Source organism: Balearica regulorum, chromosome 19, assembly GCF_011004875.1.
Source record: "Balearica regulorum gibbericeps isolate bBalReg1 chromosome 19, bBalReg1.pri, whole genome shotgun sequence".
NCBI lineage: Eukaryota > Metazoa > Chordata > Aves > Gruiformes > Gruidae > Balearica > Balearica regulorum.
In genome coordinates, this window is record NC_046202.1 from 5200702 (window position 1) to 5224937 (window position 24236).

Consider the following 24236-nt stretch of genomic DNA (forward strand, 5'->3'; position numbering starts at 1 on the left):
CCGGGGGCTGGGAAGCCGCAGGTCCCGCCGGTCCCGCCGCCGCGCTCTGCCTCAGGCGGCGCCGCAGAACGTTCTCGAAGCGGGGCCGGCGGGTGTGGGGGGGGGGGTGTGAGGGAATGGAGCCGATGGAACCCCCGGCGCCCCCGCGCGGCCCCCCGCCACAACAGCGCGCGCAACCGCCGCAAGCTTGTCCCTCACGGCGCGCCGTCCATCTCCCGCCCCCCCACCCCCCCCGATCTCTGCGTGGGGCCGCTCTTCCTGCTTCCGGTGCCGGGGCTATAAGAGCCGCTTCCGCCTCGGCACGCGACCTGCGGTGGGCCCGGCCGTTGAGCGGCGCTTTCCGTTCCGGGAGCTCGCGCTGCCTGTGCCATGAATGCCCGCGGTGAGGGGCGGGGCCCGGCCGTTACCGGGGCAACGGACCGGCGGGGGGGGGGGGGGGGGGTCGTGTCCATGAAGTGGGGCGGTTGCCGCGGCAACGGGCCCCGGGGCGGGGTGTGTGTGGAATTACCGGGGCCGGAGGGGAAAGGCCTGGGGGGGGGGGGGGGGGCGGGAGGCACACGGTTACCTGAGCAAGGGGTCGGGGAGGAGGGGGTAGGTAACGGGCGCTCGGGGGAGGGTTACCGGGTGGGGGGGGGCCGCGGGGCCGGCGGTGACGGCTGCCCCTTGCCCGTCCCCCCAGGGCTGAGCACGGAGAAGGCCGCCGCCTTCACCCGGCGGCTGCGGGCCGAGCCCCAGTTCCTGCTGGCCCAGAACGTGGCGACCTGCAACGACCCGCTGGAGGTGTGCTTGCAGCGGCAGGTGGTGCAGGACACGGTGCAGGTCTTCCAGCACGCCGTGCCCGCCGAGGGCAAACCCGTCACCAACCAGAAGAACTCCGGTAAGGGGCTCCGGGGGGGGGGTAGGGGGGGGTGTCGGTGCTCCCGGTAAGGAGGGGTGCGCTCCCTCGGCGGCTCTGGCGTTTGGGGAAGGAGTGATGTAATGCTGACGGCACTGCTGGGAGGCATGGCTGCTTCTGAAGTCATTTTGTCGTGCCCTGAGCAAAATTGGATCCCTGGAGCATCCTCTTGAGTTAATAACAGTCTGTGAGCTTGCAGCATTTGCCTATTTTCCCTTCTGCATAGTATAAGATAAAATCAGTTGAGACCTGCGTTTGCAGTAAAAGATTTCTGAACTTCTTATTATTTTACAATCCCAGCAAGAACAGTGGCCAAAGGCTTGAGGCGGAATCGTGCTGTGAAACTTATGTTTAAAAAAAAAAAAAAACAGCTTACGCAGCTCTTAAGCATTCCAATTTAATTCTTGTTCCTTTGATCTCTCAGGGAGATGTTGGATCTTTTCCTGTCTCAATGCAATGCGTCTTCCTTTCATGAAGAAATACAACATTGAAGAGTTTGAATTCAGCCAGTCGTATCTCTTTTTCTGGGATAAGGTACGGTGGCACAGGTTGCAGGTTGTGCTAGGACGGCTTATGCAATCGGGTATTAGTATTGGGACAGAATTTCTTTTAGGTTGGACTGTCTTAACAATCCAGGTGAAAAACATCTATGAGAAAGAACTTCCAAAGTTCTTTAAATATATATTTTAAATGTGGGTTTAGCAAAGTGGGGCTTTCAGCTTGAAGGTAGTTGTCGAGATGTTAATGTTTTGGAACACTAGAAGTCTTCTTCCAAGTCTTGTGCATATTTCAAGAGTTACTTGTAGGAGGCTCAGGGGAACAGGACTGTAACTTTCTGTTGTGCTTTCAGTCATGCTTGTGACCTACTGATGTGTGAGCTGTGTGCCTGCTTTTTTTCCTTAGGGAAATTGAGAAAATTTAGTGCTAGTTTGGGTCGGGCTTCATTGCGTAACTTCTGTTTCACATTTCCTGTTCCCCTACCCCCAAGCTCTGTGCTAACTCACTCTTAAATATTTGGTCTGTGACAGAAAAAAGTTTATAGGATAAGCCCTGGAATACTTAAGTGAAAATAAGAACTTCAGTAGATGAGCAGAAGGTAGCTTCTCATTAGGACTTCATTCCTGAGTATTCAGTTCTTTGGAATTAATGCACAATGTCACACTTGAAATATCTTTTTTCCTGTCTGTCTGTTCCAGGTTGAACGTTGTTATTACTTTTTAAATGCATTTGTGGAAACAGCTCAGAAAAAGGAGCCTGTGGAAGGAAGACTGATACAGTTCCTGCTCTCCAACCCTACAAATGATGGTGGACAGTGGGATATGTTGGTTAACATTATTGGTAAGAGAACTGGTCACCAGTAGCCCTTTCTGAAATTACACGTTTGTTTGAGAGATGAGGAATGAAATAGAAGAAGAAATTGAGTTTGAGACCTGGGAGTTTGAGGAACACGTTGCCATTAGCCACTACCTTCTTTTAATCAAAGACCTTTTTCATGCCAGCTTATAAATATTAGGCTTCAATCTTCTCTGGGATCTTCACTCTTGCATATTGCTGCTGATGATAGAAGCTCAGAAAATCAACAGAAGTAATTAGATATCCCAGACTTTCCATTTAGTGAAAAGGTTCAATCTCCTTTTACTTCAGTTATCAACCTGACATCATTTGTTTATATCCATATATACCATTTTTAGGGCACAGGGTAAGGAAAAAACCCGTTGTAGACTAGGGTGTGTCTACAAGACAGAAGCAAAACCACTTAGAGTTGCAGCCTGAAGAAAGATGGTATAAAGATCAGCGAGAGGGAAATGATGTGGAATGTGGCAATGCTGGTCTTGCGAGGATCCGGCTTAAGTGGGATCTTCCATATACTGATTAAGGAGATACTTCTCCATGTCTGAATTACACTAGCATTTGCTTTCACTTGCGTTGTGAAATAATGTGACACTTTGTAAATCAACAAGCCATTATACAAGTTTAGAATCACAAAAGGAATGTGTTTCTTTGAAGCCTGGAGGTTACTTTTTTCCCCATTCAATTGTTATAAATAATTAGAGCAGAGGAGACTTTGCATGCTGCTGTTAAATCCAGAGCCTTGCATGGTGGGATCTTTGGTACAATAACGTAGGAAGCAATTGAGCTATTGCTGGTGTTTTATAAATGTCGAGGAGGAAAGGAGACTAGAAAGTTAGTCACTTAACCTTACATGAAGTATGCAGAATAATTCAGAAGAGGTTCATTTTTTTAGAAGATATTTCAGGAGCTTAATTTTCAAGTAATCAGTTTGTTTTTTTCTGGTGAAAAGAGCCTCTTAAAAAGCACTAATTAGTGTAGAACTTCTGAAAGTGTTGAATTAAATGATACAGAGCTGTTCAGGGATTCCACCTTTTGGGATCCCTGTGCAATGCAGATCAGAGGTCAAGACTGAGTCAGAAATCAAAATGTAGACCTTGAATACTTGTAACCTTTAAGACACTTTCCCTTATAATCACTGCACAAAACCCAACTATATTTAGCTTTTCTGTAGGTATAAGCAGAAGAACTAGTATCTGCTGTGTGGAAAAGACAATTGTTAACGCATAGTTTTATTACTTTTAGAAAAGTACGGTGTTGTCCCCAAGAAATACTTCCCAGAGTCTCACACCACAGAGGCTACTAGGAGGATGAATGAGATCTTGAATCATAAGGTAAAATTGATTGAGATGATACAATTAAGGGGAGGGGATGGGAATGACCTTGCTCAAAGCATTCCTACTTTCATTTGTCTTTATTGACCAAAGTACTAAGTGCATTTCAGTAACTTAATTTGCTTTTGTTCAAAAAGCAGCCTAAAGTCTTGGCAAAGTCTTGAAACGGAGCAGGAAAGTGTGTTTATGGAAGATGGCAATTGCTAGGCTTCAGTAGCTTGAGAGTACCTGACGTGGTTTTAGTAGCAATTGTTCCTAGTCATCACATTTCCAAAAAATTAATTCTTTGTGTGGCTGATTAAGTCTTGTTTCTGCAAAATTAGCACTTTTCATCTAGGTGACTTTTTTGGTCCCCTCAGTATTTTGTCTACCAATACACCAAGGCTTCTAGAGATTACTGCCAAAATTGGATGCAAAAGATGAAAAAAGTGTTTTTTGAAACACTGAATCTTAAAAATCAGTGTTCAGCATAGAAGTGCGCAGCTTTGCCTGGGGGAAGGTGTAAGCATGCTCCCTGAACTACAGAAATGAATTAATTTGGGAAGATGCTAGTGTAGGTAGTTAGATAAAAGGTAATTAAAGCATTTTTTTACAGTGAGCTTTATTTCTTTTTTTTTCCCCAGTTCATGTGCTACATGCTCAGGGAAAATTGCCTGCTGAAATACACATTAAAAATGTAAAATATGTGCTGCAATGAGCTTAGGCATAATGAGTGGTGTTAATGTTATTCCAGTCTTGAATGTTGAAAACCAGCTGGTCTTGAGGGAGCCCCACTCACTGTTCCTGGCCTTATGGATGGTGACAGTAATGGGAAGCTTGTGCTCCTCTTACTGCGGTTCTGCATGCAGTGGGAAAAAGAAAGGAGCATTTCATCAAGCAAGAGATCAATTATGCAAAGCCTTCTGAAAGGAATTCTCATTTTGAAAACATGAAGAGTAAAATGGGTGCTTGAAACAACCACATAGGAAATCCTGAAAACTAATTAGGTGGCACCTTTCCTACTCTTGTAATAAAATTACTTACTCTTTAAACAGATGAGAGAATACTGTTTGCGGCTAAGAAATATGGTGGAAAGTGGAACAATTAAAGGAGAACTTTGTGCTGCAATGGACACTATGATAGAAGAGGTAAATATACTTGTGTGACGTGAATCTTTGGGGAATTTGAGGCTAGGACGGATGAGATTTCTTCCTTACTCTTGTTCTATAGATATGGGATCAGCCAAAACAAGTGCCTCTTGCCTAACTAGGAGTGTTTTATATGGCAGCATGCTTGGAGGTATTGAAGTGGATTTTTTTTGAAGTGTCTTGTTGCTTATCGCATTCTGAATTTTTCTAATACTTCCAGACAAGTATCTTGAATGTATAGGTTGCAGAACTATGACATTTTGTGGACATCTGCCTCTTTCTGTAGGAAAGCAGCATTTTGTATCTCGAGAGATCAAAATTATAAAGGCATGACAGGCAACAAATAGTAGGAAAGAGACAGGTTGAAAATTGCATTCTGATGGCTTTGAATGTAAGATCTCACAGCACAAGTGTTGTTGCAGATATTCCCCACAAGAGAGCAGAACAGAGCAAGGAAAGGGACTTCTCTGCATCGTGGAGAAGATGTGAGCTGAACACATGGCTGAATCCAGTGGTGGTCTGATAGTGGGGGGCAGCAGAGGAAGGAATCACAGGATCTGTTTCTAGCTGTGTGAATTAACTTAAATCAGCAAGTCTGTAGGATGCAGTGTGAGTGTAGTGGCTGGCCCTCCATCTGTTCACACCGAGTATGACAGTGACACGTGTCATTTTTCTTATTCAGGAGTCCTCATATTTGATTCTTAAATAGCCAAAACTAATTTTAAAAGTTCAGGCTGTTTTAGTTTGAAGTATATGCATTTTAAAAAAGTATATTTCATTTGTTTCTCAAATATACAATGGAAAGTGACCCCATGGTTTCAATGTCTGTTTTTAGATAACTAAAACATTTGATTTCTTGAGTCATGTGTGTTACTTTTTCTGCAATGCAGTAAACATCAGTATTAGGCAGAACCTACATTGGGCTATTTCTGTAAAGCTTCAGGCAGTTCTACTGATGTGCAAGAATTGATTAATGTGTTGGTTTGGTTTTTAGAAATTCATCTTTGCACTTCATGTAAAAAACCTGTAGCTTTTTATCTAAAATTAAGGTTAGATTAAAGAACTGATTCATGTTCCTTAGGATAATTATGGAAACTAAAACTTTTAGGAAGTGTATGCCTCAAGATCAACAGTAATTCTGTGCTTTGAGCTTACCCCAGCATGTTGCCAATCAGCACTTAGTTCAAAAGTGAATTAATACAACTTACATCCAGTGTGTGTGTCCAAAAGCCCTTGGACGATTTTACAGCAGACATCAAAAGCTTCCTGGAGATGCTCATTTTTAGAGAAATGATGTACAGTTCATTGCAAAATGTCAATTTGTTCAGAGCCTCTTGCCCTCTGACAAGGGATACTGGAACCAACATTAAAGGCTCGTTAACTGATTGCAACTTGTCTGTTCTGTAATAAGGTTGTACTCGATTCTCTGAAGTTAACACAGTATTTCCTCTTGCAGTGGTAATAGAGGTTTGCAACCTTAACTATAGTAAACATTGTAGTTGAAATGTGCAATTGCACCTGTCTTGTATACTTTAAAACCACTTAGTTTTAAAAGTTTGAGACCACTCTCATTTCATGTGTTTATATGTACATAAGTGGTGTTGCATCTATTTTTGTATGTGGCAAAGCAGAACTTGGTTTTGTTCTGTGAAGTTTTATTCACACAGCAAATCTTGGTTCACTCATGCTGGGAGGCTGTGCTCTAGCTAAAATGGGGCAGTTGTGCTGGAACACAAGATTAAATATTCACTCCAGAACTGTATAAACATTTTTCTTATCAAACCAGTGCACAGCAGGTCAGAAGTTGAAATCAGTGCAGTGCATGTGATTGAATTTTTCTTCCTTTACTGTTCTCCTTTGTAGATTCTTTCTTATCGGGACTGTCCTTCTTTTCCCCTCCTCGCTCATTTTGGATTTTTAACACAAGCCACTATATCTTTGCCTTATCTTGGCTCTAGTTCTTGCTAGAGTGATACAAGTCACATTTGAGTTTAAATACGTCTCCTTATTTATTGATAGCGGAAGCTTGTGAGATACTAAGAGGTGGCTGATGATGGGTGTGGTGGCAAAACAATTGAGGGAGGCCATTCCCAGGCTCCACTGCCTCTGTTAGCTTGAGACTTCTGTCTCCATCATTTTCCTTCCTCTGGCTGGAGCCCACTTGCTTGTTGTTCTCCCTTTAGGCATTTTTCTTGCTTGTTTTGTTTTCATAGCCTCATCTCTCACCACTTGGGTTTATCTGAGGTAATGTGGGTGTACCCACAGCAAATGATACCTTTTGTGCAGTCTGTGCAAAATTAAATATTTATAGTAGTTTAGGGATTTACATTTGCTCTTTAACATACTTATTGAGAAATAAATGTGAGTTCCTCCAGTAAAAGCATTAAGCCCACACCCTTGTTTCAACCTGTAATTAATCTCTTCACTTGTTTTCTTAAATTGCTTAGAGCAAGAATACCTTTATTTGTATCTTGGGCACAGTGAAATAGTGTTACTTAGTATGAACATTGCATTCCTCTTGCCGTCAGCACAAAGTGCACGTAGCACGGAGCCTCAGGATACGTATGCATCAGCTCAACTGGCTCCAGAGAGAGCAAGTCAGCTTTGGGAAAGGCATTCTGTCTACTCCTGTGAAAAGTCAGTGAGGAAGGCTTGAGGACTGCCAGCCTGGGGAAGCTGGCACAAACCACAGGCATTGGATCCTAGTGCAGACGGTGTAGTTGAGATCTGACTCCCCCTTCTCTTATTTTTAAATATCCTGTTGGTTCCTTGCAAGGATATTTGTCATTCTCAAGACATGGACAGGGCTGAAGTAGATCAGTGCCAGCTGAAGTAAAACAGATTCAAAGCTGTTTAAATATGATTGAATTTTCTGTCCCCAGAGTACCTGTGGCGAGTCCTGCTAAAGATCCTTAAAGACAGTCATCTGGTTACACTGCCTGTGAGTTAGCACATTTTATAAGCCCTGTGAGAAAGTGCAGTGACTCTAAGTGCAGTTTCATATTCTGATTTATAGGGAGGCTGCCTTGAAATCTGGTTAACTTTTTCTGCTAAAAATCAATAGAAAGCTGCCAGCTGCAAAGGATGTTGCAGCCAGTGGGCAGGGATCTTGAATTAAATCACATAATCTGTCAGTTCAACCCTAAACTGAGACATTGTTAAATGTACTAAAACAGACAAGAAGATTATTCTAGGCTTTTGAAAAGAAGCAAAGGCCCATCTTTGAAATACAAATGAACATTACAGAAAAAAGGGGATTAGTACAGGGGAAACACTGGGCTAAAGTGCTTTGCTGTTTGCATGTTAGAAGATCTGGTTTGTCTCTGCATGGGGCAAACCTCCTGGTGGAACAGGTGATGCTGAATGTTAAGCCTTTCTAGAATCAGTTTCTCTTGTAGAGCTTCAGAATTGCTAATGACATGTTGGGATGAGACTGGGCAGTGTATTGGCTTTTGCTTTTGGCTGCTGCATTCCTAGGATAACCTGGAATTTATATGTTCAACCTTAAGTTTCTGTTTTGCCTGATGGTTTACCTGAGAACGTAGAGTGTGAAAATGGAGAGATGTTCTGTTGACTTTCCCGTGGCCTTTCAGATTGGTTTTGAACTGTTGAAACACCTAGATTTCCAGAGCTGAATAATTCATATGTGTACACTTATTCATGTTCTTCAGAGGTGGCTGTTAAGATCCCACTTCTCCAGTTGGTTCTCACATGGAGAAATCCATTCATCAATGGCATTGCTGTGGTAGGAGCGGCAGACCTGCGTGTTTCATCAAGTTCACAGCTGTTTCCTTCTCTGGGCAGGTATTCAGAATAGTGAGTACTTGCCTGGGCAGCCCTCCGGAGACCTTCTGCTGGGAGTTCCGGGATAAGGAGAAGAACTACCACAAATATGGTCCTGTGACACCGGTCCAGTTCTACAACGAGCACGTGAAGCCTTACTTCAACATGGAGGACAAGGTTGGGGGTGCTGAAAGGCACTAGCTTCCCAAGACCTTTTTTGCTGCTTAGCCACTTGTTTTCCACTGTTGCAAGTGTTTACCCCTGTGACTGCACCATATGGGATGGGTACTGCTCCCACAAGTCAGGTGGCCCTATGTTTATTCTCCTGTTTGTGCTCTACCTTTCCATTAGCCATGATCTCGTGTTGCACTGCCATGATGATTTTGTAATGATCTGTCATAAAATGTCATAAGACAACCATTAGAGAACAGGAATAACGTGCAAAGCTGCTATGCCACAGTTACAAGGTGAACTTATAAATCAAAAAACTCAAACGTGGTATTTCAGCCAAGCGATGTATCTGCTAATGAGATGGACAACTAGCTGGAACAAAAGGAATTCTCTGAAATTGATCTAGATTCACTTCTCAAAGATTTCAGTTAAGTTGCACCTTAATTTGACATCTTGGTTTTTGGCAGATTTGTCTAGTGAACGATCCTCGACCTCAAAACCCGTACAACAGGCTGTATACAGTGGAGTACCTGGGCAACATGGTAGGAGGGAGGAAAACGCTCTATAACAACCAGCCTGTTGATGTCTTGAAAAAATTAGCTGCAGCATCTATTAAGGATGGCGAGGTTTGTTTGGTTTCTCTTCATGGATGGTATGGGGCAGCTCTTGCCATGTAAAACTCCCTGGGATGTGGCCTAGACATGACTCTTCCTTCTGTTTGTAGGCTGTGTGGTTTGGCTGCGATGTTGCAAAGCACTTCTATGGCAAGCTGGGAATCAATGACATGAATATGTAAGTAGGAAATCAAAACTGAATATCATTTGGGATACTTGGCTAGTTCATAAACAGTTGCTTTGGCTGCTTAAGAAACTAATTTGTACATACTTTGGATTATATACCCAAAAAGAGTATATTTAAGTAATTCAGCAGCAACAGAAATTTTTTTCACTTGTTAGCTAAAATCTTAATCCTTCAAAGATGCACTACAAGGGATTGCTAAATATTCTTACTCATTTGGATTGTCTAGTATCTGGTGAAAGCAACTCCTAGAGGGATCAGGTTTTGTGTTTATTCTGACACTGAAAACAGTTGAACTTCCATGCCTGTGCAGCAGCTCATGGGATGGGGCAGTCTACCGGCGCTCTGGTTTGCTAGTGAGAATCCTCTCTATGTCCTTTTTAATATCACTTATGTGGCTTTCTAATAGATTTAATCATGAGCTGGTGTTTGGTGTCTCCATCAAGAACATGAACAAAGCAGAACGATTAATCTTTGGAGAATCAATGATGACCCATGCCATGGTCCTGACAGCTGTCACTGAGAAGGTAGAGTCTCACTCCAGAAGCTCTGATGCTTGCACAGATATATTTGACTATTCCAGCAGCTTGTTTGTGTTCTGGGCTCCCTGACAGTATGTAAGCTGTCCTGCTGGGGTTCTGCATGGTGTGCCACAACACCCTGGTGCGCAAGGCCTGGGTTGTCTATTCTCCCTGTGGCGTTTGTGTCTGAGTGTTCAGAACTATAAATATTTAACAAGGAGGGAAGAATTTTAGACGTGTCAGGGCTTCTTTCCTTCTGCCCACAATTTTATTGGAGAAAGGGAAAAGAAAGTCAGCTTCTATTTTTAGGAAACCTGTGTTAACTGACTTTTAAATGCAGGTTCTGATGTATCTTGCTTGGCAAGAAATCTAGTATGCCAGCAAGTATTTCCTACCCTATCCCATTGCATGGTTAGTCCAACCTGCATTTTACAGCCTGAAGCTCCTTCTGTTAAAATGCCAGTAGGAGGCACTTTGCAACAGTTGTAACCTCCTGCAACTCACTGGCATGTGACCTCTCTGACCCACTCATAATTAGGGCAGGAAAATGGTATCCAAAATAGCTCTGTGGCAGACGGTAGGCTGAGACAAATCCACAACTAAAGCTGCTCCTGGCAGTATAACAAAGCATGCTTGAAGTAAAAAGAACCATGTGAAAATTTACAACCCAGGGTTATCTGCGATGTTGATGTTTTCCATTTATTTCCAGAAGCTGTCATTATTAAAGTTTCTTTGAAGTGATCTCTTCCTGTCCAGCATAACCTTGGCTTGAGAAATAACAGCTTGCATAAAACTGAAAGCTTGATTGAGCTCTGGAGTTTGAGGACTTGAGATGGGACTGCTGAGTCATAAGAATTTTTGAGTTACTTCTTACAACTCAATATAACTTTTCCTGTTGTGTTCTTCATTCTGAGCTCTTAACACTTCTATTTTGTGGATTGGACTGCATGAACACATCTTTAAAAAATTTTTCATTGGTTTTCAGTTAGATACTAAAAATGATCCTTTTCTAGTGTTCAAAACCAAGTTATTCACAACTGAAGTGTGCATGTTTGTACTTTACCCAGTTACTGGCTGCTCTTTGTTGGCAGCTATAGTCTATGGTCTGTATTTTTAAATTCATACTTTTGGATGCTTAAATGTATAGTTGCATACAGTGTGATCAAATGTGACCTGATTGCTTTAAGAAAAGGATGCATATAAGATCAGTGTATGATGGATGGTATCTCTAAAATCAAAAGATAGTTAAAATATCCTAGAACAAGTTCAGCATTTAGAGGCTTTCCCACATTCAAAACAGAGTAAGTTGTTTGTACTTTTTGTTTGAACATGTTGTCTTATATTAAACCTTAACTTAATCTAAAGGAGCTTTGATAAACTGAGTTGTAAAATGTAATACTTTGGATTTACCTACTTCATAAAAATGCTTTGAAGATTTAAAAAATCCTATTATGATTTTACAACATAAAAAAATTGATGTAGATTAAATGCACCTTTTGGTTAAAAACTTAATGTACATAAACATGTTTATCCTAGTTTCTGTGCAATAGCATCAAGAGTTGCCTTATCCTCAGTCTGGCAGCTCTTTAGCGTCTTGTTTTAAGGACAGTCCTACTTTTTTTTTAAAGTAAGAATAAAGCAATACAACAATATTCCTTTGAATATTTAAAATTAATTTGTGGAGTGTTTTCCAGGCTAGTTTTTTGTATAAAAAACTTTAGTAGTGAAAGAATAACTGTTCTTTGGTTCCTTGAGGGACCTGCTGTTGCCTCATGAGAGGCTGCTTGAAGGAAGGAACAGTTCTTTGTGGCCCAGTAAGCCTGGGAAGCTGTTCGTGGTGTTTTTATCTACTTGGTAGATTTGAACCAGACTTCAGATATACACAATGCAGGCTAGAATGCTGCACAGTTATGGACATGAAGTCAAATGCACTTCATGCTCGTTAGAAGCTTTGTATCTCTTTCAAAGCACCTGACTTAGACCTGTGTCCTTTAGCTAATTCTTAAAGTGTTTGCACTTGCTCTTACTAATACTGTTCTAAACCATTATGGTTGCTTCATTGCCTCTGTTCCTTTCCTCTGATTCTAGTTCAAGCAAGTCGTGTGTTCTGCACTTCAGAAGGGCCATGTCCTGACAGGTGATAGGGAAGGCTGCTTAAATTCTGTCAGTCAGTTAAGTCCAAACTTGAATTTAGTTCAATTTACATTTTCTGGTTAAAATAAACATTTATTGCAGGTTCTCTTCTTGACCATGTTTCCTCATATTTTATGTAAGTGGATAGACAATATTTTATAAAATTACCTTTTGTTAACTATTAGCATGAAACCATTGTCTGAAACTCACCAATGCCTGTCGACTTCTGGGAGCAGAGCTCTGTGGTTTGCTGGTGCTGGATTTAGACTTGGAAGGGTTGGCAGCTATAAACTCACATGGCCCTTCACTACTGAATAGTCATTGACTTGTTTTCTCACAGGAGGGGCAAGAAGAGGCATTTGAAAAATGGAGAGTGGAAAACTCCTGGGGTGAAGACCGTGGTAATAAAGGTAAAGTAATTTACAGACACAGGAACAGAAAGCTGAACTTAGTGTTTGGAAAGAAGGAGGGGGGAAAGGGGATGTGCTGTGCATCCTTCACCAGGACATCCATGAAACAAGCCTGCAAACAGCACGTGGATTGCTGAGTTATGGCATTGTATTCCTGGAGGACAAACATTCTTCACTTAAACGTGATTTACATTAAAGTAAATCGAACATAAACATTGAATGGAGAAGCAGGAAATGTCACTGGATAAACTTGATGCTGTGGTTGCAAGTTCAACTGTAGAGGCAGTTGCATTTTTGGGAGATGGCCATAAGTGATGAATGCTGATGCTTCTTGACAGGCAGGGTATCTTTGTCCCAAAGGGAGGAGGACAAAGCTGACAGAAGCCCTGTGGAGGCTGGAGCTGGAGTGCTGGATGCAGCTCAATGATACAGGGTACATCTTGTCCTTGCACTACAGCATTTGACAATCCAGTCATCAAACTGTTTAGTTCGTGTATGGGAAGACTTTGGCAGGCTTCAGATAAAATTCATATAATGAAGCATTTAAACTTTGATAAATAACTTTTTAAAGATTGATTAGTTTATTGCTGTGTAGCTGCTTATTTTCCTAAGCATTGTATGCCAGTTTGCTCTTGATCACAAATAAATTGCTAGCTATTATGCCTGTCAAAAAAAAAAAGCAGCAGCTGTAGGAGACTGACAAGTGTGTGAGGGGGAGAGGGAAACCTTTGTTATTTTGTTGCTCATAATCCTTTGCTACAGAAGACAAGTCTGAAAAATCTGGTAGTATTAGTCTGAAAATACAGTAGTACTCTGAAATACCAAGAATTCCAGTGGGCATGTAAACCAATCTTTTATTAAAGGGACAATAGATAAGTGCTTTGTAGTATCAATAAGGTAGGATTGCTTCCAACTGCACTGTATAGAAATGCTTTCCCCTTCTAGTATGAAAGGAGAAATAAAGACCTCACTGCAGTACTTCTAAATCTACTGAAGTGTTTGGTAACGGAGCTAACCTTAAATCTGTACACTACAGCTGTCTGTCATTGGGGCCTCATGCTGGCTGTGGCTGATATTACTTAAATAGGTTTCACACAACTCAGGAAGATTAAGTGGTTTATATTTTCTCTTAAAGCACTGTTTATCAATCACTGCAAACTTACTGATTCTGTAGATGAGGAAATGAGGGTATGGCTGATTCCAGCTTGTGCTGTGAACAGCTGCAATGTAAACTGTTCTAGCTCCAACACCTGTCTAAAAAATTTAAAAAAACATAATTCTGGTTGCCTTTCTAAAGCTGTGCTGAAAACATGATCTGCAGCATCCTTGCAATGTTCTTCTGGTATGACAAGCACTAGCAATAACAAAATCTAGTTATATACAGTTCAGCACATGCCAGCTTTTCTGCATGAACTTGCTTTCCTGTTGATGACTGTCCCAACCTGCACTATTGTTCCTTTACAAAGGATTTGTAAGTGCTGTGGGGCTGTAGCGAGGTGGATGAGCCAGCCTGGCATGGCACATCGGACAGAATGGTGAGTCATGCTGAGCCGTGGTTTTGGAAATTGCCTCTAGTTGCTTCTCTGCTCAGCCTGGGAATGACCAGAGGGTGTTTGCCTGGTCTGGAGGGTCAGCTCTGACCTCCCTGGCCCTGGGGGAGTGGGGCTGACATTGAGAGCATTTCTGCTTGCTCTGCTGAGGCCTGCAGTCAGTCAGCTTTTCCTGAGTGGAGTAAAACTCCATGACTTCTGTCATGGCCCATCTGAGACAGGCCGGATGTGGACTCAGCCGTGGCACGGTAAGTTCACCGATAAGCGTGCCAGGCCAGACTTCAGTGTGTCCCAGGGCATAGCACAATAGTCACTGCTGACCACATTTTTCTGTTGCAGATTAATCCCAAATGTTGTGCTCACAAGATTTGGTATGGCTGAAATTTCTTTTGGGAATAGACTATTTCCGGAAAACTCTGTAGGATGTGGTCTTTATGAATAAGCTTTTGATATCTTCTACACGAACAGCTAACTAAAACATAGACTATTCTTGGAACAGTGTCTTGATTTATGTTCTGGCCCCTTGGTTTTACAGTAGTGTCTGTTCTGAGTTAGCTGTGTACATTCACAGCAAAGTATTCCAATAAAAAATTTAGTCTTGACAAAGCAATAAAACTATGTTGGTGTTCAGCCTTCAAAGCTCATCAATGTGACAGCAGTAAAATGTACTTTGGAATGTTGGATTAAGAAGCCAAATCAATACTAAAGAGTAACATCAAAACTTTCCTTGTCTCCAAGTATAAACTAGTAACTATTTTGTTAAGCACCTTTATGTGTAATAGAGACTATAAAATATAAAAATGCTGGGTGAGTTGTGCTCTGTCAGAACGCTCTGTTTTGAGACACTCCAGATACTGGTTTGTGATGCTAGATGCTACTACTGGTAGAGGAATGTTTCCAGGAAGTGCCTTACTCAGCTTGTTTAACAACTGTTCAGCATGGACTTTGGTTAGTACTCCAAACATTCTGAAGTTAGTAGGTGTCTGTCAGCAACTTTGATAGTGTGAGCCATATATGTTCCCTGGCCAAGGTTCAGAGTTGTTAGAACTAGAGAAAGACTAGGCTCAATTTCAGGATATTGGCTATTACTCCCAAACCACGGTGCAGTAGGCTGAAGCCTGGCGCTGCTCGTGGAGGTTGTACCTGTTGAGCTGTGACTGAACAGCGGCGGTTCTGTGCTAGTGTTACTGGGCTGGGGCATCAGTGAACGCTCTGACGGAGCTGCGAAGGCTGTGATCGATGTGTGTGGAGAGCTGTGGGCTTTTTCGGCTTTCTTCACTATGAGCATGCAATCCAAAAATCAAAAAATAAACTACAGCAACCAGAAATGACAGAAGTGTAGTGCCTCAGGCTTAAGTTAGGAATAACACTAAATTAACCCAGTTAGCTAGTTTTCTTTGAGTATTACTTGAACTTGTTTGCCAGCTTTGTAAGCTTAACTTGCTACTTGATTTGCAGTGACATTTTATTCTCCTTAAACATATTTCTGTTCCAAATATGGGTTCATTTTTCAATAATAAGTTCTTTTAGAGTCGTTCAAGATGAACTAGTTTTTCCTTTGAAATAAATAGGACCCAGAGTGACTTGAGTAGACCCTGCATGTACATTGTATGCATGTATGCCATCTGTGTGAACTTTTCTGGGTGAGTCACTGTCATCTATCTGTTTTGTACTGGTAGAGACCACGGTCTCCGGAAAGTCTTGCTCACTGTCTGTATTTTGCTTTGGTTAGGGAGTTGCCTGGAAAAGGGCCTTGAGAGAAAATCCCATCAGAAGTAAAAAGCTTGACTTTTATTTCAGACTGCTTTTTTTGGGGGGAAGTGAATCCCTGAATGATTCTTAGATATATGACCAAACAGCCTACTCTGCTGAGCTAAAGGCAGTTGGACGTATCCTTCAGAGCTCATTCGCAAACACTAGAAGAGGTAACTTGACAGGGTTTCCTCCCTTTCTCCTGCCCTGCTTTTTTCATTTTTCAACATCCAGTACTAGCTGGTGTAGGAGGGTGTAGATTTGTAGTCTGTCCTAGCTCTCTTGCTATGCCACTGAATCTGGCAGTGATTTTTATCTGCCTTGTTAAGGAATTGAGAAGCTGTGCTTGGATCAGTCCAGTGCAGAGAACCAGAATCCACATCAGTGAAGAGGCAGCCAAGAATGATGTTAAACTTGGCACATCCCAGTTGGGTGTGGGGGATACAAGCAAGCCCCAACTCCAGGATTTCTTGGACAGGATGATAAAGTGTACGGCCCACAACAAAACTCCAGAGACTAGACTTTGAGTCATTAAAAAACAAACAAACAAATGACTTATCGTTGGTAGGAAATGGAAGTGTGTTTTCACACGGGGTCCCTCTTGCTTTGCTCTGAGTACAGTCCGAGGTGCTGGTAATACCCCTTTCCCCAGCCCTGTGTGGTGCAGGGTTAGGACCGTGACTCTGGATATGGGTATCCTGGGATGAAGTTACTTGTACACTCACGCTCCACAGATTGGGCAGAACTGAATTCTTGTGGTAGCACTTGTCCCAGAGAAAGGGAAACTCTAGGAGGATAGCTTAGCATCGCCTCTCCTAAACATTTAGTAATTACATTTGTATCTGTTGTAAAAGTGTTTCTTGGAATCCTGTCTGTTTTTCCTCAAGGAATGAACACAGCTGCTGACAAACATTGCTTGTTTTTTGAGGTAAAAAAAGTCACTTCCCAGTCGAATATTTCCTTTCTGTGTTTTACTGGCACTGTGTCAGCCATACAGGCAAGTTTAATTATTATGCTTACTCTTTTGTTCTGGCAACATAGTACATTATTACCTAACTTTGAACCCAGCTTATCCCATCGGATATCTTTTTTTTAAAGGCAAGCAAGAGGGGAATGCTAAATCACATTATCGCATCCATTTGATAGGGGGCCATCTGTTTGTTTTGGCATGAAAAGAACTTTCTTGTCGTACATCTCCAGCTAGAAGTCAGCTCCCTTTTGCCTTTTAATCTCTTGTACTGACTGTTGCATACATACTCCTCTGCATGAAGACATTTTAAGGATTGAACTGTAGACATTTAGTGTCTGTATTCATATATGTGTGTATATATAATCGCATAAGTACACTATGACAGAAAGGCTCTGTTAATTTGTTCTCCCTGTGGAGGAGTTACAGCACAAGCACGAAGTGGCTCGTATAAGGCCCTTTGGGGGCTTTGCAAGGGCTTTATTTTCAGGTGCCCAAATCCTAGGTTACACAGTAACTCGCAGGCCAGTTATCCTCAACTGACCTCTCCCTGGCCAGCAGCTTGTCAGTTTTAAAATGCTGTGTGTTCAGGTTTTCCTTTAGGTAAGTGAGAGAAATGCAGACCAGCCTCGTAGACAGAGGAGTATGCTTTCGTCATCAGGTGCTGTGTTCTGTTGTAACAAGATGATGCTGTTCCAAGTTCTTTTCTGTATTCTGGCCTTAACATACAAATGGTTTGAGTAGAAGCAATAGATTAATTGCCCAAGGTAAAACTCCATTGTACTCTGCCCAGAAATGCAATAAACTTTTCTGTTTCTTTTTTTCACTTCTGCCTGTTACCTGGATGGAGTGCGGAGCTCAGGGCTGCCTTAGGCAGGTGCTGAGGTAGATGTATTGCTGCATATAAAGTATGTGTCTCCTTTTAATGAAGAAATTGATAATGGCTTTCATTGTGACACCAGGCACAGGCCTTCTCAAAGAGCGACCTTACTTATTTGCATGTTCTGAAGTTCTGCTTGACGTTTCCTTCTTGTTCAGACACTGCGATCCTAATCAGCACTGTCAAGCTTTGAGATACAGGATGTCAGAAGCAGAGTTCATTATCCTCTCAGGGTGCAATTACTTGTTGGCTCTTGGGAGTGAGAGGTTTTTGTGTGTCCCAAGAACTCATATCCTGAAGAGAGAATAATCGAGGCAGCTCCCTTTGGCAGTGTTTCAAAAATGGCTTCTAGCTCGGATTACAATTGATAGGGTTTTTAATTTATGGGAATTATCTGATCTCTTGCTTTAGAAACAAGATGGTGTAGATAGAGGCATTTATTGTCCATATTCTTTGGACATTTTCTTGTTTCATTTGATTGTGTGATGATACTGTATGAGGACATGAGGAACTTTATTACATAAAGCCTTCTCATCTGTCTTCTAAATGCTTGCTTTCTCCTAGCCACTATTATTTTTTCAGTTTACCTTGAATAGTTTGTTTTCAATGGGAGCTTTCTGCTAAAACTTGTGATACTCTAAATATGACTCTCTCTTCTCCCAATTCAAATGCTGTTCACTGAAATTCTCAGTAAGAATTATATTAAGGGAGAAAATTAAGATTTAGTTCAGCCAACGTGTGATTTGGATGGCTTTACACTAGAGGAAAGCAGATGGCCTCCTTCTCTTACTGCAAGAACTACACCAGCAAAGCTTTCCTAAGCCAAAGATGGTTTGGATATTCACCTGGAAAATCTCCCTTTTCTTAACAAAATCCTTAACTTCCAAAGCCAGAGACTCAGATAAAAAACTTGTATAGTTAAGGCAGAATGTGAAATTAAGACATTGTAATTCACTTCAGTATTCTCAATGCCTATTTTAACAGAGGAAACATAAATGATGAATACTTTTGGTTTTGTTTTTCCTAGCAGGCTTCTTGCTTGGCCTTTCAGTGCACACAAGGTACATTGGGTTAGCCTATATGTTGATTTCTTTGATTATTTTTTCTTGAGAGATACAAAGTATGACTATGTTCTGTTTGTAATGCATCATTCATAGGTGAAACCTGTATGTGTGACTGCTTCACTTAATCATTCTCTGTTGTAATGAACTGTTTTCATCTCCAGGTTACCTGATCATGACCGATGACTGGTTTTCTGAGTATGTGTATGAAGTTGTGGTGGATAAGAAGCATGTACCAGATGACATCATGGCAGTGATGCAGCAGGAACCAATTGTTTTGCCAGCTTGGGACCCTATGGGGGCTTTAGCCAAGTGAACTACAGAATATTTGCCTCTTAACGGTCAACCAGAATTAGATGCAATAGAGAATTCCAGTGGTTGGAAGCCATAGCCAAATGATAATGTGACCAAGCACTCAGCATGGTCCATATTCTTGAAATGTAAGTTAAGGATCTTTGGGAAATAGCGCTTTACTGACTTGGCTGAATAAAGCTCTCAGACAAGCTACTCCGCAAAACTAAAAAGCAAAAAAGGAAAAAAAACTCATAATGAAAATGTATTACAAGCGCTGTCAATAGCAGTTTGATTTTACCTTAAATTTTTAATAAATATCAGCATAGTAACTCCATAGAATTATTTTGACCAGTGTTTTCCCTCGAAAAAAATGGGCATAAAAGGCCCTTTAGAATTAACAGCTAGGTGATAGAACAAATACATTGAGATACTTATAAATTAACCATCCATGGTCTGACTTGTACCATAAAAAAAATACCCAAAATATTTTATATATTTACATTTTTAGTTTTGCTGAAGTTTTGGAAGGGACATAAGAATTGAAACTGCTAAAAATTACCTTTAGAAAATTTTCCAGCAGAATTGGGGGGGGGGGGGAACTGTTTCCTTGAGGTTTCCAGTTTCACTTGGTTTTATTCTTCCATTATTGAGCTAGGACTGGATAACCCATATCAAGGCCCAGTGCTGTGTCTGTGTGCACAGGAGTGCTATTTTTCAGTTATATTAGCAAGAACAACCATAAATATGTTCACAGGTGGAGTTAGTGTCATGCTCAACAGAAAACCAACATTTTAATTGCTGCATTTTATTTGGATGTTTTAAAAAACAAGATGGTGCTATGAAGCTTTTGAATAAACACTTTCTAAAGTGACTGGTACAGTTGTTTTCTTTTTTAAATGAGCCTCATATAACTAATGAAATGGAAAGATACTAGTGACCTGCAATCAAATTTAAGTGAGCCAGAACGTGCACGTATCAGGAAACCATGCTGCTTTATGTTCTCAATAGTCAAAGATGCTCCTCTTGCTGAACAAAGATAAACACACACATAGTCTCATGCACTACAGGCACTCAGATAGTTTGGTGATGAGCACAGTACTAATCCTTTGATTTAAATCATGCCAAAACGGTGGGTTGTCTTTGTGTGTACCCTGACAATTTTCATGTTCTGTACTGGATTTAATCATGGATAAATAAGAGGGTAAGTAAGGATAAAGAACCACAGTGAAACACAACTGCCAGCTACCAGGGGTTGCAGATAGATGTTGTTTAAGTGCAAGCAAAAAAAAAGAATGTTTGGTATGGCCATGGTACTCTACAATTTGGTTTGACTTTTCTGTTGGGACAAGAAGTAGGAAGTCACTTAATGATTCTGAAAGTGTATCTTATGCTAGTTATACAAATGTGTGTGTATGTACGGATATTAAAAATGCCAAGCTAAATCATGTCTGCATGTTGCCTGCTAAACAAAATCCAGATTAGGGTTTGTCAAGGAGTCATCAAAATGATTCATCCTGCTGTGATTAACATTTCCTGCAGTGGGCAGGAGTGCTGGTTAGATAGGAGAACTTGGTATGGAATGGCAGCAGGAGGTTATTGTTGCTGTCCCTGAGCGATGTGTTCTAAGGGTCTGTGCCCTTTGCAGCATTTTCTGCAAAGGTAACAAAGCTGCTCTGGAGACATACAGAATGTATTGTGGCAGTGCAGTGATAACTAATATTTGATTCCCTTCTAGGAAAATTCAGCTCATGTTATCCTGTGCTTATGTCAAAAGGTTTTCTGTTATTTCAAGACCTATGAGGGTTCAGGAGCAAATGGCTATTGCTCTCAGCTTGCATTTTCTAGGAGCAGTAACACTAAAGCTATAGCTGTGTGGCAGATTGTCCTAATCTAGAAGACTCCAGTTCAATGCTCAGATGTTTTTCTGTCTCAGGACAGTAGATGACCTTTCTTGCATCACATGCAGTTATCTCTGTGGAAGTTTGGGTATACCTTTTAATTATCAGGATATTATTGAATAGTTGATTTGACAAATATATTTAATTATCTGATTATTGTCAAATATTTTGCCACTGTTTCTGATTTGTACTCTCTGTTCATCAAAATGTGATTTCTATCAAACCATGCAAGTTTATATCGTAAGGAATGGTGCCTAGCCAGGAGTAGCTGGATGTGCAAACAGAGCGTGCAGAACAAGTGTGAACCAAGTTTGAGTGATGTGGAAAGAAAACTAGAAGTGTCATGGTTGATCACATACTCTTGTAGAAAAAAGTAACATACTATTGGGCTGTATAAACAGAGAAATAGCCTGCAATGTATGTCAAGTTATGCAGCTCTAAGACTGTTGGGGGGTGAGCTGGAGTGCAGTGTCTGTTTAGGGTACTGCACCTCAGGGAAGATGCGAACCAAAACGTAGAGAGGAGTGGTGAGAATGATCAGGGGACTTGAAACCATGACTAGTGAAAGGCTGAAAGAAGCATGGTGTTTAGTCAGAGAAAAGAGCAGACATCATGTTCTTCTAATTCATAAATGGATGCTTTAAAGAAGGGAGTTTTGTTTCTGCTGCTCATGATTGATCAAAAAGTCGTGGGCTTCAACTGCAGCAAGATTTAGTGAGATTGGGGAAAGCTTTTTGGGGAAAAAAAAGTGAAGAACTGGAATAGATTGTTGGAGGATGTGTGATGCCTCCATTGTTAGAGATCTTTGAGAACAGGTTACAGAAGAACGTGTCAGAAATGGCATTGATAGAGTTGATCCTGCCTCTGGCAAAGGGATGGACGCGATGATGTTCTGAGGTCCCTTTTGGCTTTAGGGCTCTGTGATGCAGAGTCTCTACCTCATGCTGTGTAACTCGCATCAAGGCGGGTAAACAGTCCTCTTGTACTTGATGCTGAGCCCTGGTGGATCTGAAACAAAGCCAAATCTCTTGGGAAGCTGTATTATGCACAATATTTTGATTATGACTAATGCATGTGTTGTTTTGGGGGCTTTTTCTTCCCAAAGGTCAGTATTTTAGTCTTTCAAAATATTTCTGCTTATGACATTACACCAGTTCTTTTATTTCCTTTATGCTATCTATGAGGGGGGGATAGCAGCCAGAGATTTAACTTTTTCTCTGGAGTTTAACTGACGCTTTTGTTGCTCATGGCAGCACTGATGAGGATTGAGTTTGACAAATTAAAAATGGTTTCCAAGCCAGTTTTTGCTAATTTGAGTATTTAAAAGTATTGTCCAGCGTGTGCTTATCTCCGCAGCTCTTGCCCAGATATTTCCCTTACAGCTTATACAATAGTATGTGTTTTTCCTTTCCTTCAAATAATCACAGAAAATCCACATGGCTAAAACACGTTATAGGAAATGAAGCCAATCTGGCAGAAACAGTTTTGCATTTATGCCCGGCTGTTTCATAAGTCCTTTGTAAGAAGGAATGGCAAAGAGGAGGGGAAATACATATGTCAAAGCGAGAGTTATATTTCTTCTGCTTTGAGGACTCTAAGGGCAGTTGAACAAACTCTTCTAAGGTTCACGGTAGTGACTCTCTAATTCAAGACTGGCACAACATTAGGTAGGATATTCTCTGGTTTGCTAATGTGTGATAAGAGCCCATGAAAACCAGTCCTGTGCCTGTAAGAATCAATAGCTGCGCACTCTTGCTAAGTAGCTGTTACGCATAAAACAGACCATCATATCTTACAGGCCAGTGGGCTTGTTTTTAAATGGTAGCTTGAAACATGAATAAAACCAGTGTGTATGAAGTGATTTCCCATTAACTGCTCCGGTTTGATGTGATGTTTACTGGATCACTCTGCCCTTTTGTCCTAAAGGAAAAATCACTGATGTGATCAGCAGCTGGCAACTGGAGGATTAAGATTCGAGACTGTTGAGCAGATGATTGAGAGGCCGTATGCTCCGTACGGAGGCTGAGGAAGTTCTCGGTGTCCTGTGTAGTGTGAGGCACGGCTGGATCCAGAACAACCTCGGTCTCTTTTCAGGTGCATGGCAGTTCGAGCACAGCTCAGCTGACAGAATGAATTAGCCCAGCGCCTCTCCGGGAGCATGTAAACGAGGAACGGCCTTAACTCCTGACAGTTCACAGGAAATGGTTCAGAAAGGATCAAAAAATTTAGCTTTCCAACTGATGGAATGGAAATGATGTGGGAATAACCCTAGCTTGCTACAGGTTTAGTCTCTCAGCAAAGCCAGCTCTATGCCTTACGAACTGTAAACTCAGCTTACAAAACAACATCCAACTGATTAAAAGATGCTTAGGTTAGAATAAAAAAACAAACCCAATTCATGCCCGTTGTGTTTCAGTGCTGCTTCTTCCTTTAGTTTATATCCTTTGCAAATCCCTAACAAGACCTTTGAATTGTTGAGGACCCAGCCAACTAACAGATAGTTCCTTTTGTGGTTTGTCAATGAAACCATGTAGTTTTCATGTGATAATTCAAAGACAGTTCCTCTGACAGGTGGAAAATATTGACAGATAATGTTATAAAAGTCAACTATCTCAGATTCAGTCAAAATTCAGAAAATAATAACTATTGCTAACTAGGAAAAGGAAGAGGCAGGAGGAGAGGTTATGTGTAGTGGTGGTTTGTAGGCTCTCAAAATCAGATTTCTCTACCCAAATACTCTCTCAAAACAGTTGTAGTGGAAATAGCAGAACCTCTCCAAAACCCATCTAACTCCCAGATGTATATCCCAGCACAGTCTGCTTAGAAAATAGCAGGGAAGGACAATCAGAACTTCTTTTATCCCAAAGCCAATCGTAATAGCCGCTAAATGTAGTCTGATTCCTAACTAAGCAAAAGATGGGAACAAATAAATATTTTAGGATTTGTTTGTTTTGTGTTATTTGGAAGATTGTTCCTATCCTCTTATTGGCAGTGAATCAGAGACATGCTTGCAGAAGTATTATTAATCTCTTCATAGTACAGCTGGTACTACCATTATTAGGTAATTTGATTGATGCTTCTCATTCTTGTGCTGGCGTTGGTAACTGGAATCTACAGCTGCTTTATCTGTGGAGAACTGTGGAAGTGTTTGAAGTTACATCTTGTGTGAAGTCCATTTTCTTCCTCTTGTTTTTTTCATACTTCCCTTAAATCATTAGGATTTTGCCCACTAATGCACAGATTTCCTCAAATTCTGGGACTGACTCAGTATAGCACCTGAAAGTTTTTCACATGTGAGATAATTAAGTGTCA

The 24236-nt window shown here is 41.3% G+C and overlaps 1 protein-coding gene across 1 annotated transcript; it reads left to right on the forward strand.

The window, feature by feature from the left end:
* The first annotated feature begins 244 nt into the window (after nt 1-244).
* BLMH (bleomycin hydrolase) lies at nt 245-19897 on the forward strand. The gene is made up of 12 exons (XM_075771955.1): nt 245-382; nt 680-877; nt 1320-1429; nt 2092-2233; nt 3491-3579; nt 4614-4706; nt 8511-8666; nt 9128-9286; nt 9385-9452; nt 9868-9985; nt 12453-12522; nt 18897-19897. Exons 1-12 carry the CDS (start codon nt 370-372, stop codon nt 19046-19048), a joined length of 1368 nt encoding a protein of 455 aa, XP_075628070.1. The 5' UTR covers nt 245-369; the 3' UTR covers nt 19049-19897.
* The last annotated feature ends 4339 nt before the right edge of the window (nt 19898-24236 follow it).